General features: G+C 40.1%; 1 protein-coding gene across 15 annotated transcripts in view; it reads left to right on the top strand.

Annotated features, from left to right (window-relative positions):
* dlg1 (discs large 1) overlaps positions 1-14,387 on the top strand; it is a 331,205-nt gene that overhangs the window by 272,184 nt on the left and 44,634 nt on the right. For all 15 annotated transcript variants that reach the window (XM_066725415.1, XM_066725410.1, XM_066725416.1 and 12 more), the window contains 2 exons: positions 3,220-3,373; positions 4,596-4,731. In XM_066725415.1, the coding sequence (XP_066581512.1) occupies positions 3,220-3,373; positions 4,596-4,731 (290 nt within the window). The remainder of the gene's footprint in view (positions 1-3,219; positions 3,374-4,595; positions 4,732-14,387) is intronic.

Raw genomic sequence — 14,387 nt, 5'->3', positions numbered from 1 at the left:
CTGCATGTATACCTTCTAATCATTTGTCAACTTTGTTCCAACTCTCTTGGCATAAATCAGTGAAATAATTTGATACTATTAAAGCGGTGTGTATTTTTTCCTATTTTATCGGTAACGTACGAGCAACGCATTTGGCGAGAAACGTCCATATATATATATATACTTTTGATCCGATTTTTGTCCATCCTGCAGTCGATACCTCGATTCTCAACGTTGCATCTACTTTTCATACAAGGTACACTCGATGCAAGAATGTAGTATTGCAGCGAGGTGAATAGCATAATAATGCAAGTTTATGCTTCGAACGAGAGAGCGATACGTTTGGCTACATTTGTTGAATATTCGATTAAACATATATGCACCAACAAATATAGGCATGCACGTTTGTTTATAGTGGTAAACGTTCATACAGGAATAATAGGCTGGCCTCTAATATCAACACGATATACATTTTTTGTGTCTGGCTAAAGGTTTGACCTTCAATTCCAGTATACTTTAATCGATTCATGATTTTTCAACCCAAACTATCGGCATCTCTTGACACGATATATCAATGTTCAGGTCTTTGTTTTTAATTTGTTTAACCGAGATGGCACGAAACAGAAAGGGATAGATGAAAATATTTTAATCATACTATAAAAACAACTGGAAAAACCAATAACAATATTTCTATAGTCTTTCGACAAGAAAGGAAACAGTCTGTTATAAAAATTCATTAAACACTGCATTTTAAATACAATAACAATTAAAATTATTGCACGATAACAGAAACAATATTTAAAAATTCCCTCAGTGCGATAAATTAAAACCCGAGTAATTATATTTTTTTCTTTTTAAATCACGTAATTCCATACAAGATAATCGAGTAGAGCAGCAGTACTGAAGGCTCAACAATTTAATTTAGCGCCAATATCGAGAACCGGACAGCTATAGATTATACGAAGAGACTCCGTAAATGCGTTAATTTATTCGCTCAGAAGAGGAAGACGATAAGTTGCGGTATTGAGACGTTTGCCAGAGCTATATATATATATATATATATGTAATACACCGAGGGTTCTCAGTGCAAAAGTGGAGAGATGGAGGGAATGACGCGAGAGAGGTTTTTCATTGGCTTATATATGCACATATATATATATATATATATATAGGTCGACTGGCTGGCGTGTAAAGCGACTCAAGGGTTATACTCGAAGTGTTGCTTTTGCTCGGTGCTTTACGCAGAGATGGACGGTCAAGTGTGCGAATGCATGGGAGAAATAGATTAGAGCCGTTCGAGGTTCGCAAGTAAATTGATAGTTGCTCGATCCTGACACGGTGATACCGCTCTATACTCACGCTCCTGTTCTGTCCCGGGAGTTTCCAGTCCTCGCTGTCGCGCCGTTTCCTCAGAATGGCCAAAATCTGTCCCTTCGACCTTCACATTTTCCTCGCAGGACGTTTCTAATCCTTTTCGGCGTTCCCGTGAGATCGAAAAAGCGCCGATTAAGCCAGTCGATTGCAAAACGACTGATTTATGACTTGGGTGGATACCTCGCTTTAAAGCTTACCAACTATCAAAGAGCTCGTCGATATCACCTGGATCCATTAACACGCACTCCCTTATCTGCCTCCCGAAAGACACCTACGGATATACTTACTTGGATAGGTACTCAATTTTCTCGCTGGATTTATTCGCTAGCTCCGCTTCGTCTCCTGTTTTTCGCTGTAAGGATAACGATAACGACTTTGCAATTCGTTTATTCTGAAATTCTCGTAGCCTCGATTTGTAGTAAGTTATTCCGAGTATTCTATTATATGTATATAAGTATATACATATACATATAGTAGTCTCGTTATCATGCACCTAACAGAAAATAATTGGAAAATATCCATAGCACGATGAGTATTCGTGTCTTTTGAATAAACTTCAGAGATATCGTCGAACGTCTCTATATAATATTGACGTGTAACGAGAGGTTTGAATCAAAAGATACTAATTCTATTCCGGATAAACATTGCCAGTATAGCGTTGATAATTCATGTCCAAGGTGAATTTTATGTATTAGAACTCCCCTTGTCAAATTACATAGCAAGATGAAAACTTATCACAATTATTATCAGCCTCGAACGAGGCTCATGTTCGTCGTCAAGTAAACCGAAGATCGGAAAATTGCTTGATAACAAATCCAATGAAACTTCTGATTAAATCGGGACAGAAAAGATTGAGTGGTTTTTAGGTAGCTCGAGACTACGAGTAATCATGTACCTGTTACAAAGTTAAATTGAGTCGTGATCCCACTATCCTCGATATACTTTGTTATTTGAAATATTAGTAAACCTGCTATTTTTGCAAAAACTCCCATCGAAGAGGACAGGGAAGACACTATATGGGTTTGTTTATGATATATACAAACATATATCTACATAAAATCAATTATTTCGAAAATAGAAATCTTTGAAAAATTTTTCTCCTTAACTAAAAATTTGTTGCAAAACTTACATTAAAGCAACGAATTCAAGCTACACAACAATTCAACATAAACATACAAATTTCTCTCAGACTTGTAGACTCTGCAGGAAAATTAGGGTTTGAGAAAAATGATTAATTTGACACCCTGTATATAATCGTTTATTCGGCAGGAAATAGTATAAGAGATTGAAATGGTAATTAGGAGAAAGTCGGATGTTCGAGTGGATGTGTTTTGCAATTGAAGAAGAGGTGGTGGTAAAGTGGAGTCTCTGATAATAATGGATGAGGCGGGGAAAACGAATGGTCTGGCTAAGCAAGCCTGTCGTAATGTTCGTCGGACCTTCCGATAGTCCGAGTCTGGTTCGCTGGCGTTGGTTCTTGGTGGAACGTGCCATTCGCAATGAGCGGAATCACCTCGACTCGTCGATCTCTTACAGGGATCACCGGAATATCTCTATTCGACATTTCCGGATGTTTAAAAAAATGAAAAAGACTCCATCGAGCAAATCCCACCACGTCTCGACCATCCTTTCCTCCAGTGACGCTTGCTGGAATATTTCCTCGTGTCCTCTCTCTCTCTCTCTCTCTCTCTCTCTCTCTCTCTCTCTCTCTCTCCAACTAATGCTAGCTGGAATAAAAGAAAGGAAGTAGAAAAAAAACCCTACGATTCTCGCGGTCGTATCGCGGTCGGAGAAATCGATGAACGAGCTTGATGGATGGCAGATCGGAGATTAATAAATGGAGGATGATGTTCAATTTTGTTTCAGCAGGGCGACAAAAACCTGGAGAACGTGACGCACGAGGAAGCTGTCGCTACTCTTAAAGCAACTCAGGACAGAGTCGTACTACTCGTGGCAAAACCCGAAGGAAGCGTCCCTCCCCCACCACCAGCCTCTGATCAATCTCTCTCCCCTCAACCACGTAAGTACCTACCCTACTTCGCTTTTTACACGTCCAGCAAAAATATTTCATTCGCTATACTTGGGCTAAATTTTATCCACGATGCTTCGAATTGATATTATCGAGCACAATGTAATTTAATAACGAAGCCAGAGTAGCTGAAAAAGCAGCAAACTCTGGTTCGAGTAATTTATCAAATTAAACAGAAGCCATAATTATTTTATCAGCCTGACAACGGCCGCTTTCTCGCGAGATTCTCATCATGAGGAATATTATTCGTGTTGTCGTGCAGGTCTTCTCGCAGAGACAAAGCGTTATATTTAAATAAGGGAGCTGCACTTTGGCAAAGTAAGACAGTGGCGTCTTTTGGTTCAGGACTTTTTCATCAGGATTAATAACGTACGTGTGGAGCGTCGTGGTATATATATATATATATATATACGTAGTGCAGAGTGTACGCGAGTATTAGTGACGAAAAATCCATTGCTCCGAGGTAGCAGGAACAAAGCCACGCAGCCACTAGCTGATGATGCACTCCCGCACGATTTTCAATTCGAAGTAAAGCCTTGTTTGTTGTCCAAAATTGCACACATTTTCTCAAGATTATATAATTTTTAGCTCGTCTCTCACAGGGTCGTTCGATCCTTCTCGCGACGATTACACTTTTAATTCTTTATTGCTCGCGGATAAGTGGAAAAAATGCGATTCGCTCTGGATTGTCGGGAAAGATGGTAAATTATCGTGACGCATGGTTTTTCGTATAGGAAAAAGCAGGGAAAACTTTGTAGCGCGATACATTTCGGTTTATTGGTTGGGAAATGGCGTGCTCGGTGGAAAATTCAACGTTTCTGACTCGTATCTAAAGATCACTGCAAATATTCGGATAATCCGCAACCCTCCTGGATTGGCAGCCCTCGATAAAACCCAGGAACCCCCCAGCCTTGCTTCACCCACACATTTGACGATTCCGTCGCTCACGAGGAATTTACGAGGTCTCGTTTTATGAACGCGACGAATAAAGTTAGTCCGAGTTGGACATGATGCTCGGTAGGATCAAAAATTCATTCCTTCTCGAGGACTCGCTCGGTCTTATTTGCCAAGCACCGCTGCCTGGAATCATCCGGAAGCTAAAATCGAAAAGTGCTTATTTTACGATTCTAACGCATCGGTTCGACTTGGAAAAGTATTATGCTTTAGCTTTTCTATATATTTCTCGCAGTCTTATTGAAATTTTTATTCGCAGGAAAACAGAATGGATCCGTCTCGGCATTGGAGAATAACGCGACGTTACCGTATTCGCAAGAATCTCGTCACGCATCCTCTTTGGCCCTCCATGGGGCTGCAACGCCACGGGCAGTTTCTCAGGAGGACATTTCACGGTAAGTCATTTTCTTCATCCTTTTCCAACGAGATATATATATATTCTTCGTCCGGACGCGGCTCCAAATCCCAATTAGCCCGATGAAGGAAAACATTGAGAATCGACCTTTCGTCTCTCTGCAGAAGAGGCGAATTAAACCGTGCAATGGTCATTTGGGCAATATTTAAATATTTTCTTCTATTATTATTATTATTATATAAGGGAAATCGTGGATTTGAGCAAAATTCTACCGTCAGTTGCCAGAACAATGGGGTAAATAATTATCAGAGAGTCGTAATTAATATAATACTGTACGAAATGAAAATCTGAAAATGGAGTATTTAGCTCTCGGAAGAAACAGAATCAAATGTGATAATCAGGGGGTGATTAAACAACTTTCTTTATTATTTTTGTTATTAGTGCAGGAGTAAGCTCTCGTTTAAGTAAAAGTTTTATACGTTACGAGATTAACGGAGTAAATAATTATCAAAAAATCATAATTATATAATACAACGAGAGAAACGTTGAAAATGGAGCTTTTATCTCTAGAGAGAAACAGAATCAAGTGTGATAATGGTGGAGGATTAAAGTACTTCCTTTATTATTTTTATATTATTATTGTAAAAGTAAGCTCCGATTTGGATAAAATTTTTCTTCGTTGTACGAGATTAATGGGGTAAATAATGATCGGAATGTCTTAAATTGATATACACCACGCAGAAATAAACATTGAAATAAATGCAGCCTTCGGATCTCCGAAGTAAGAAACAAGTTGAGACATGATAAGCATCAGGGGGGAGATTAGAATGCTTCCCTTATTATTATTATTCCGAGAGCAATGAGCGCTGATTTGGGTAAGATTTTCCGTGAGTTGCCAGATCAGTGGGGTAAATGATTATCCTAATTTTCTTTAAACTCGGAATGTACGGGGTTAGAGTGGCAAGACAGAAGTAAATTACGGTCGCGACATAATGGTTCCGGCTAATTTACGACGGGGAGAAATTAAAGTTTTTGCGTGCTTTTAAGCCAATGTCTGGAGTGGCTCCGTAATAACTCGTTCCGCCTTTGCATTTTTCTCGGCTGTCGCCATTTTTTCTCTCGAGACATTCCTCCAACGGGTTAGCCTAGGTGTGTGTGTGTGTGTGTGTGTGTGCCACGAAACTTTGGCCCCAATCAAAAGGTACGAGAAAAGTGGCTGCGAGAGAAATGATCGTGGAAGCGTACAGACAGACCTGATGGAAAAACAAATATATTTTTGAAAGTTTTGTTTCAGAGATTTTCACCGTCCAATTTGTTAAAATATTCAGTATAGGTACACAACTCTGTCACGGTTGAATGGAGCGTAGAGTGTATTAAAAAAGAGAGTAGATATATACACATTTGTTTTAGTCAGACGAAATTTTGTCGGCAGTTTGCTTTGGCGTGCTGCATTTATATCCGACTGTTTTATTAGCTATCCGTATTGGATTTCCTGATGCGATAACAATATTTTTCGAATATTTCGTTATACCTGCAGCGAGACAAACATACGTATATATATATATATATATAAAATGTGGTTTAGCTTATGTTGAGATTTCATCTAAATTGATAACCCAAAATATGGCATTATTTTCACGGAGCAAATTTTGTGAGGAGTGTGGTCTTAAACAGCAAAGTCCTTGCAGATATAAATTATACCTGATCCTTAAAATTATGATTTTCTAATCCTATCAAGATCCACGAAGGATCAGAATATTCAGAATTACCATCGGTAAGCTAACATGTTCGTATAAATCTTCGATACACCTGCTCCTCCTTGCCTACATAACGGCCAATCAGAATGGATTTCTCTGTATTTTGTGATACATAAATAGAAATGTGATGTATGCGTTGATCGTCTTGAATTAATCTTGCTTGATGGACGCCATTAATCTCATTTTCTAAATTGTACATGCCAAAGTAACTATCGATTGATCCAAATATAAATGGTAGGGAATTTTTCAATTACGAATATTTGAGTTAAACACGAATAATAATTGACACAGATGAGAATATAAAGGTAATTTTTATCCTACTTGGTATTTTTGACTGGTGGCTAATGGGTAAACCTTAAAGTAAATTATTCTCAAGGTAAATGGAAGGTTTGAGAGTAAAAGCAAAGAGGGGCCACGGAGCGAGGTGCAATTTTCATCATTCGATAATGATGATGCATCTTGGAACGAGTCAAACCTGCAATTTTAATAACCTTCAAAGTGCTATATATTACATACGTAACGTACAGTATTATAACATATCTATAATGTATAGGTTATAGTTTCAACCATGCATTACAGGGATTTCAATTGGACTGAATACTTATATGTATATATGCATGCATATACCCAGGAAATTTTCCAACTTTACCAAAGTAATAGAAAATCTAAAATATTATAAACACATAAGTTTTATCCTGTACACTTTGTAATTTACCAAAATCTGAAGAAATTGATTTGCATGGAAAACCTCACGATTTGACAATAAAAATAAAAAAAAAGGCAAATTAAAATTATCGCAACGTTGTTCCATGATCAGGCGATATATAGTATATATAGTATACGCGAGGATTTCGATCGAACTGTCATTTTGGAGAATTTCGGTGATTTGGAGTGCATGCCGGATGAGAGTGTCTCGCGCGTCAGGTCAGCCGGGAATGAGGAAAGGGAGGAGAATTCTTGGCACGGATGCAGTTGCATATACCGGGACTCTCGGATGCGGGCCAGGGTCACAGCAGCCCCCCCGGGTCATGAGCGCTTGCTTGCTTACGTAATCCGCGATACGATCGATTACGGCCGCTTCGCTAGCCAGATAACGAATTTCAATGAGATGCTGAAAAACTCGTCCATTCGTCTATTTTTCTGCCCCACTTTTGGCCTACGCTCGACCTCCGATACTCGCCATAAAACACACATACACACATATATCTCCTAAGCAAAATATAATATACCTATATATATATATATATATATAGTTATAATTTCTATCGACAGATTTTTCAATTTCTCCGCACGCTCGACTCTCGAACAAAGCGGTGGATAATTGTGAAACGCCAAGTGCGCAATTGGAAAGAGAATTTCTTTGGAGGATATAGTCGCGTGGAGCTGCAGGGCAGTGCACTAGTAGGGTGCAGCGAAAATGGAGTCTTTTGCATCTGACGTTAATCCCAAGCCTTCATCCGGCTTATTGTGTCCCGCTCTCGGGCAAATTTAATTTCTCTCGGTTCCGGCTTGTCCGACTTGCGAATCCTCCAGGAACTGCCGGCCCTCGGGAGTGAATACAAAAATTTCACTGACCCCTTATATGAGCGTAGAAATTTGCTTTATTTGCTCACTCCCGCGGAATCCTAAAATGCTCTTCCTCTGCTTTAACCTCGCTCCATCAAAAACCTGCGAATATCGCTACACGTGCAGCAGGGACTGCAATAAAATTGGTCGAATAGGAAACGGTAGGAAAAAAATATGACGCTCGAGAGTGGAGAAAAACCGAGGATTAATCTCTTTTCTCCGATTCGTAGGGATGAGAATGGGGGGGGGGGGGGGTGGTGACCTTTTCGATTGTAAAACTGGCAATCCTTGACCTTGCTAGAATTTAGTATTGCGGATACCATGATACATGCTTCTGTATTGTTGCCAGGCGTTAAATTTATTCGCAGTCCCAGCTAGACTACGCCTTGATTATTCTTAGATCTTATTATGTCATTTATATAGCGAAGCTACGGAAAATAATGACTTTTCTCGAATCGATGAACTTCGTTAAAATTTTCGGTGATGAGAAACGTAAACCGTTATACACGCACGATATAAAATGTTTTTCTTTGTAATTTTTCAGCGGATCGTTGTCCGAATAAATTTTACACGAGACTGGCTGGAAATTCTTGATGTTTTCCGCTCATTAGCCAGGTCCATTCGCAGAAGGCTTGGTTAAATATTGGAGGTGTTCGCCCATCGGAGGAGCAGAAAGAGTTCTTTGCATGGGGCAATAATGAATTTTTCGCTGGGATGATCCCGCGTTTATCCAGACAGGCCCGAACCAATGGAATTTCCGCTCCCAGCGAAAAGCTGCATAAATTTTTACTCATCCTGCCTCTCCTCGACTCTCTCTCTCTCTCTCTCTCTCTCTCTTGTCTCGCGTCGTCCTTTCCAAGTGCCACTTTCCGCACCCTCTCGCGCCCCTCCCTACCACAAACTTGCCCCAATGAAACGAGGATAGGAACGAACGCAGCACCGCCAAAATCTATTTCCTCGTTGGAAAAAACAACGGTGGAAAAGAATTAATTGGTCACGATGCTTAATTCAATCTCTCCTCCAATCACTCAAACGCTCCACGTACCCTATAACCAGTTTTACCGTACTTTGTAATTTACGGTCGTTTTACGGCCCGCGACTCGGAATTTATAGGTCAAGTGACCTGGTCATAACGCGACTCTGTGAATTTTTTAAATATATTTGTGCCGTCGGAACAAATTGTACCCTTTGAGGGAGCCGTATTGCATAAAGCGCGTGGCATAAAACGCATCCCTATAGATGCAACGCGGCTTAATGCCACTTCTGGGCAACGGCAAACATTTTTATCGCGACTCTCTGCTATATCTTATCCAACTTGTAAAGATCCATGACTTTTTCTTCTTCGCGTTGTTGCATCCGAAAATCATCTGCAACGCTGCAACACGCATATATGTATATGTTCGTGTCAATTTAATTTTAAGCTGTTTTGTCCCTCATCGCGACAATTTTTGCCTCTTCCAATTTGGTTTATTTTAGTTGGCCAGGCAGACGTGCACAAAGCACGCTCTGTATAGCAGTAACATAATGCATAATTCGCTAGTGCGCAAACTGTGCCGCCTCGGGAGAGTCGTTGTTTGGAAAACAGGAACGCGAACATTTAAATGCAAACTTCCACCGACAGTATACCGACCCCGTTCAATAGCCAACTTGCCCAGCGATTTGTTTTACAAGCTGCTACGCATTATATTTAACACTCGAGTAACAATCTCTCCACCCAAAAGGGAAATTCAATTGAGTAGAAAGTTTGTAAACGGATATTTCTTTGTTCCTTCCTTCCTTATATAACGATAAGGTTCGAGTCGATAGGGATAAAGTACGTGTTTCTTTACAAGCCAAATAATTATGGGAGAAGAGATATTTAAGAGCTGGTTAATTGTGTTCAATTTCACCAAACTTTATCATTGTTCTGCCTTTTTTTTTCAACAAGTTGATATCATTATACATTTATATACCTATCTGGAGTAACAATCTCTTCGCTGAAATAAAACTTTAATTAAACAGACTGTTCGTAAAGAAATATCTATTTATCGATTGCTTATAATGGTATAGCATATTGAAATATGGGATTGGGATGAAACATTTTTGTCAAAAGACGATTATAATCATTGAAAAAGAGACTTTTAGCGTTTGAACAAATTTAACCATTGATTATATTTGCAAATTTCTATGCATTGAATTTAACAATAATCCTATCAATATAATATTCTATACACATTTGTTCATATTTGGAATCTACATTTGAGAAAATCTGGACAAATTAGCAAATTGCCTTAAATTACACCCGAATAAAAATCTCTTTTCAAAGCAACAAAAATATATTCGAAGAAAGATAAATTTTGCAAATAAATATACGTATATAAGTAAAACTATATATGTTGAGGAAGGTAATTAATTATGAGAAGCGATTTGCGAGAGTAAAATTTGGCCAATAAGTTGAGAGCTGCTCGATATAGCTAGGATCGAGTACCGCGAAGAATGTAGCTGGCTCAGCTTTCTTGCGAAGATGGCGGCTAGCTGGCAAGACAGCCGCTGGTTCAAGTTGAAACTTGAAAGGATCCAGAGCAGAAGGACCTTAGCATCGTTTAGCGCCGCTTTGCAACCGGCAGATTTCGCCTATCACCGTGTCAGCGTCTCAACCGAGCTGAATCAGCATGATATTTAGTCGAGTTTCTATCAACGATCCCTGAACAATTCCTTGCAGTCGCGTCGCGTCGCGTCGCGTCGCTTCGAGCCAACTCTTCACCAGCGCTCCACACACACACACACACATCCACACTTTCCCCCTACATATACCGAAACACGAAATCAGCGTATAAACTGCCACCACTACCACTTATATACCATATACAGCATTGTTCCCCCTCGATTAAATACTTTTAGATCCTGTACACGGGTGAAAACAATAAATTCAATATGGAATTTGTAAAATTGTTGAAATGTTTTATTCATTCGTGTATAATAGGGCTGAAACGTAATCAGCGGAGTGTCAAAATGCAAATGTCCATTTGGACGAGCTGATTGCAGTGTTGTCCCTCGGTATAGCTCATCGATCTCCGCGTCAATGAAGCTCATGCTGCTGTTGTGCTTTCGCATTGTAGCAGCGATTATCACGATCGTCTTACCATTTTCCGAATCATCATAGTCATCGACACACACACACGTGTCATCGATTGGAGGGGGGTAGAGTGGGGGAAATACTGAACAATGCGCACGTTGAATCTATATATAGCTATGGTTGTTAATGTTAAAATGAATTATGGACGGTGCGAGGATGGATAGATCTTCGCTGTTTTTGTCATTGCTCGCGTCTTCGAGTCAGCAAAACTGCTAATGCGCGAGGGAAAGAGTGATGGGAGGCATTGGGAGGGAGGTTGGGGGAAAAGATTGGAGACGGTCCTGGAGTTTTTCTTTATTCGTCCCTGGATAGTCAATGCGTCTCAATGTTGGAAGACGATACTTCTAGCTGATCGGATCTGGCATGTTTCAAAAAGTAGCCGAGTACGGGGGCGCGAAATTGGCGAATAAATCGTGACAAAGCCCGACGTCGTGGCAAGGATAACCTGGTCCTGGTCGAGATAAAGATTTATCGTCGCTTTCCATAAAGTCTCCTAGTTTTCCAGCGATTCTCACTTGGAGAGCGTATTGATCGAGCCTGCGGGAACTCGCATTCCACACCGGCACCGGCACCGCCACCGCCACCACCGGTCCTACACCTATAGCTCTCGAATGGATCCTAAACAGTCTTGTTTTCCGCTTAGTTTAATTCTATTTTTGCAATTTAAATGTTCCATACTATAGCTGCCTTGCTTCACAAAAATCTTTTTCTCTCTAACCATTATACATATCCGCATGTATCAATTTTAAGCACGAAACCTTTCTATTTTCGCTGCGAGAGAAATTTTATGCTCAAATTTGATATTTTTTCAAATATTATATATATATATATATATATATATAGTTAGAAAAGTCAAGATTTTCTTAGTTTCGTCCTTGGCGCGGTGGGTGTGTTTATATATAATTGTAGAAATACATGCAATGGCTAATCGCATGTTATATACATGCATTATACATATAGTAGCGTTTTTGATTTAAAGGAAAAATGTGGGATTTTCGTGTGTTACGCGGCGCTAATTCGCGCGTGTATCAGCAAAGCTGCCGAGTGACTGGCAGGTCAAACGTTAGGGTCAAAGATCGTGGTTATCGCGCTACCCTAGACCACGTTACTTCATTAACTGTCCGAAAGTTATGCCTGAAACGTGACGCAGCGCCGGTTGCAAGCGAATTCCCTGGCGAGAATTTTCAAACAAAAACAATATCCTCCCTTCCCCTACCCCTCCCTAACCAAACATCTCGAGAATCTCTGTGCTGTACCCACAGTTTTCCAGACCAACTGCGGGAAACATGAAAGGAAGGATAAATTTTATTCCCAAGCAAAATTAAAAGAAAACCAAGAGCTTTCGAGTTTTTTGCAAAAGCTGCAATCTTTTCCTTTGATGGAAACCTGCGGGAGATGCGTATAATTCTGAAAATGAATTGATCGATGGCATCCTGCGAGTTGTTTGCTCTACGTGTACGCTTGTTTCCATATTGAAATATCGAGACGACGAGCAGTGATGAAATAAGCTACGCTGTGAAGCTTTTTTCTCAGCCTGCGACCTTGATTGAAAACGGGCCTCCGATAAGTTTATTCGTTTAGTTCACGAGGATTTTACTCAAGTCTGACGTTTTGCAAGTAGAAATACGAGAATCCTTGACAAGGGAGCCCGGTATAACTTTGCTAAAGGCATTCACACACACACACACACACACACACACACACACACAGATTAGAATGTAGATGTATATATGTAATATTTATGATATTTAGAGTGCTTTAATCGATGGCTAGTGAGAAAAGCTAGATAATATTATCTTCAAAAGTAGGAAAAGCTTTGAGAATTAAGAATTGTTTAAAAGAAATAAGTAAAACACTTATATATATATATATGTCATAATAATGGAAATTACATACATGTCCCTGCGGTTAAACTATAAATTAATATACAGTCCACATTCAAACGATTTCTAAAGCACACCGTGTGAGAATCACTGGCTTATCGGATCAACCGATAATTACCTGAATTTTGTCCAAATATATACACTCGAACACGAATACGAACAAGGATAAAAATTATAGTGTAAATAATATTTCACGTTCGACATCTTGATTGATGCTCCGATAAGTTTATTCGTCGAGTCGAGCAGGATTTTACGGAGGTCTGATATTTTATAAGGCGAATCCTTACCGAGGAAACGGTATAGCTTTTCCAGTGGATGCTTTCGTTACTAGTTTAATCCTCCTGCGAGGAAGTTGCCTTGGCGTGGTATCGTCTTTAACGAGCGGATCGGCCTGATCGTAAAACTTGGCCTGAACACGACGACTCCTTCGCTGTCGTTGTCGTTGTCGACTCGCAACTGAAACGTGTCGCACCGACTGGAAGAAGTGTATATATATATATAGAAAGGTTTTCCAAGATCCAATTAAACTTGCACGATCGCGCGTCTATCCCGCAACGAAACAACATTGCAAAACCTGCAGAAAAATAGCTGTCGACAGTTTTTCACTCTTAGCTTCGATCGCTGAACTCGAGAGATCCGAAAATCTCGCGTTATACGCGGAAACGATTTGATTTCTTTGACGCGATAGTCTGATTAAAGGAAGAAGGGCACGAAGAGAGAGAGAGAGAGAGAGAGAGAAAAGACACTTCGTTAACGTCGAGCGAGTATTCACGAGTTTTTACACGAAGAGGAGTACATGAGAAAAATCATAGACTCGGCGTGGCCTGGTTCGAAAGCAAAGTGCTTTTATGCGCAACGTGGTGAACCCCCATGCACGGATATTGATTTACAAGACGAAACAAAAGGATCCGCCCTGTCAATGGGGCATAAAGCTAGTGTAGACATCACCCGCGGCCCTTTTGATACCCAGGAAATGAGAACTTTGCTTCGGACAGTTCATCCCCATCCTCTGCATCCATGTCCATTCCACTCCCACTCCTCCTTCGTACCAGCTCTCTTTCTCTTTTCATAAGCGACGTACCGTAGCCTCTGCCCCATTGATGATGATCCTCCTCTGATTTTGCAACGTGAAAGCCAGCCTGTTTCACTCGCAGCTCTCTCTCTTTCAAAAACATAATCTTTCGACCTCCATTTTTTCCCCAATTTTCTATCAACCACCATTCTTAATCACTGCCATTCGATTAGTCGACCTCGCTCGATTAGTATAGTTCTTTCTCTTTATATAAATTCTTGCACTCGCCTCGAATTTCCTGCTTTTAACTGTCGGGACACGGTTGATCTAGTAATATAGTGTTGTAATGCCATAAAGTTGGCC

Source organism: Prorops nasuta, unplaced genomic scaffold, assembly GCF_024137725.1.
Source record: "Prorops nasuta isolate Cenicafe-Biocafe unplaced genomic scaffold, Cenicafe_Pnas_1.2 PNAS00004, whole genome shotgun sequence".
Taxonomy (NCBI): domain Eukaryota; kingdom Metazoa; phylum Arthropoda; class Insecta; order Hymenoptera; family Bethylidae; genus Prorops; species Prorops nasuta.
This window is presented reverse-complemented; position numbering and strand designations above follow the sequence as displayed.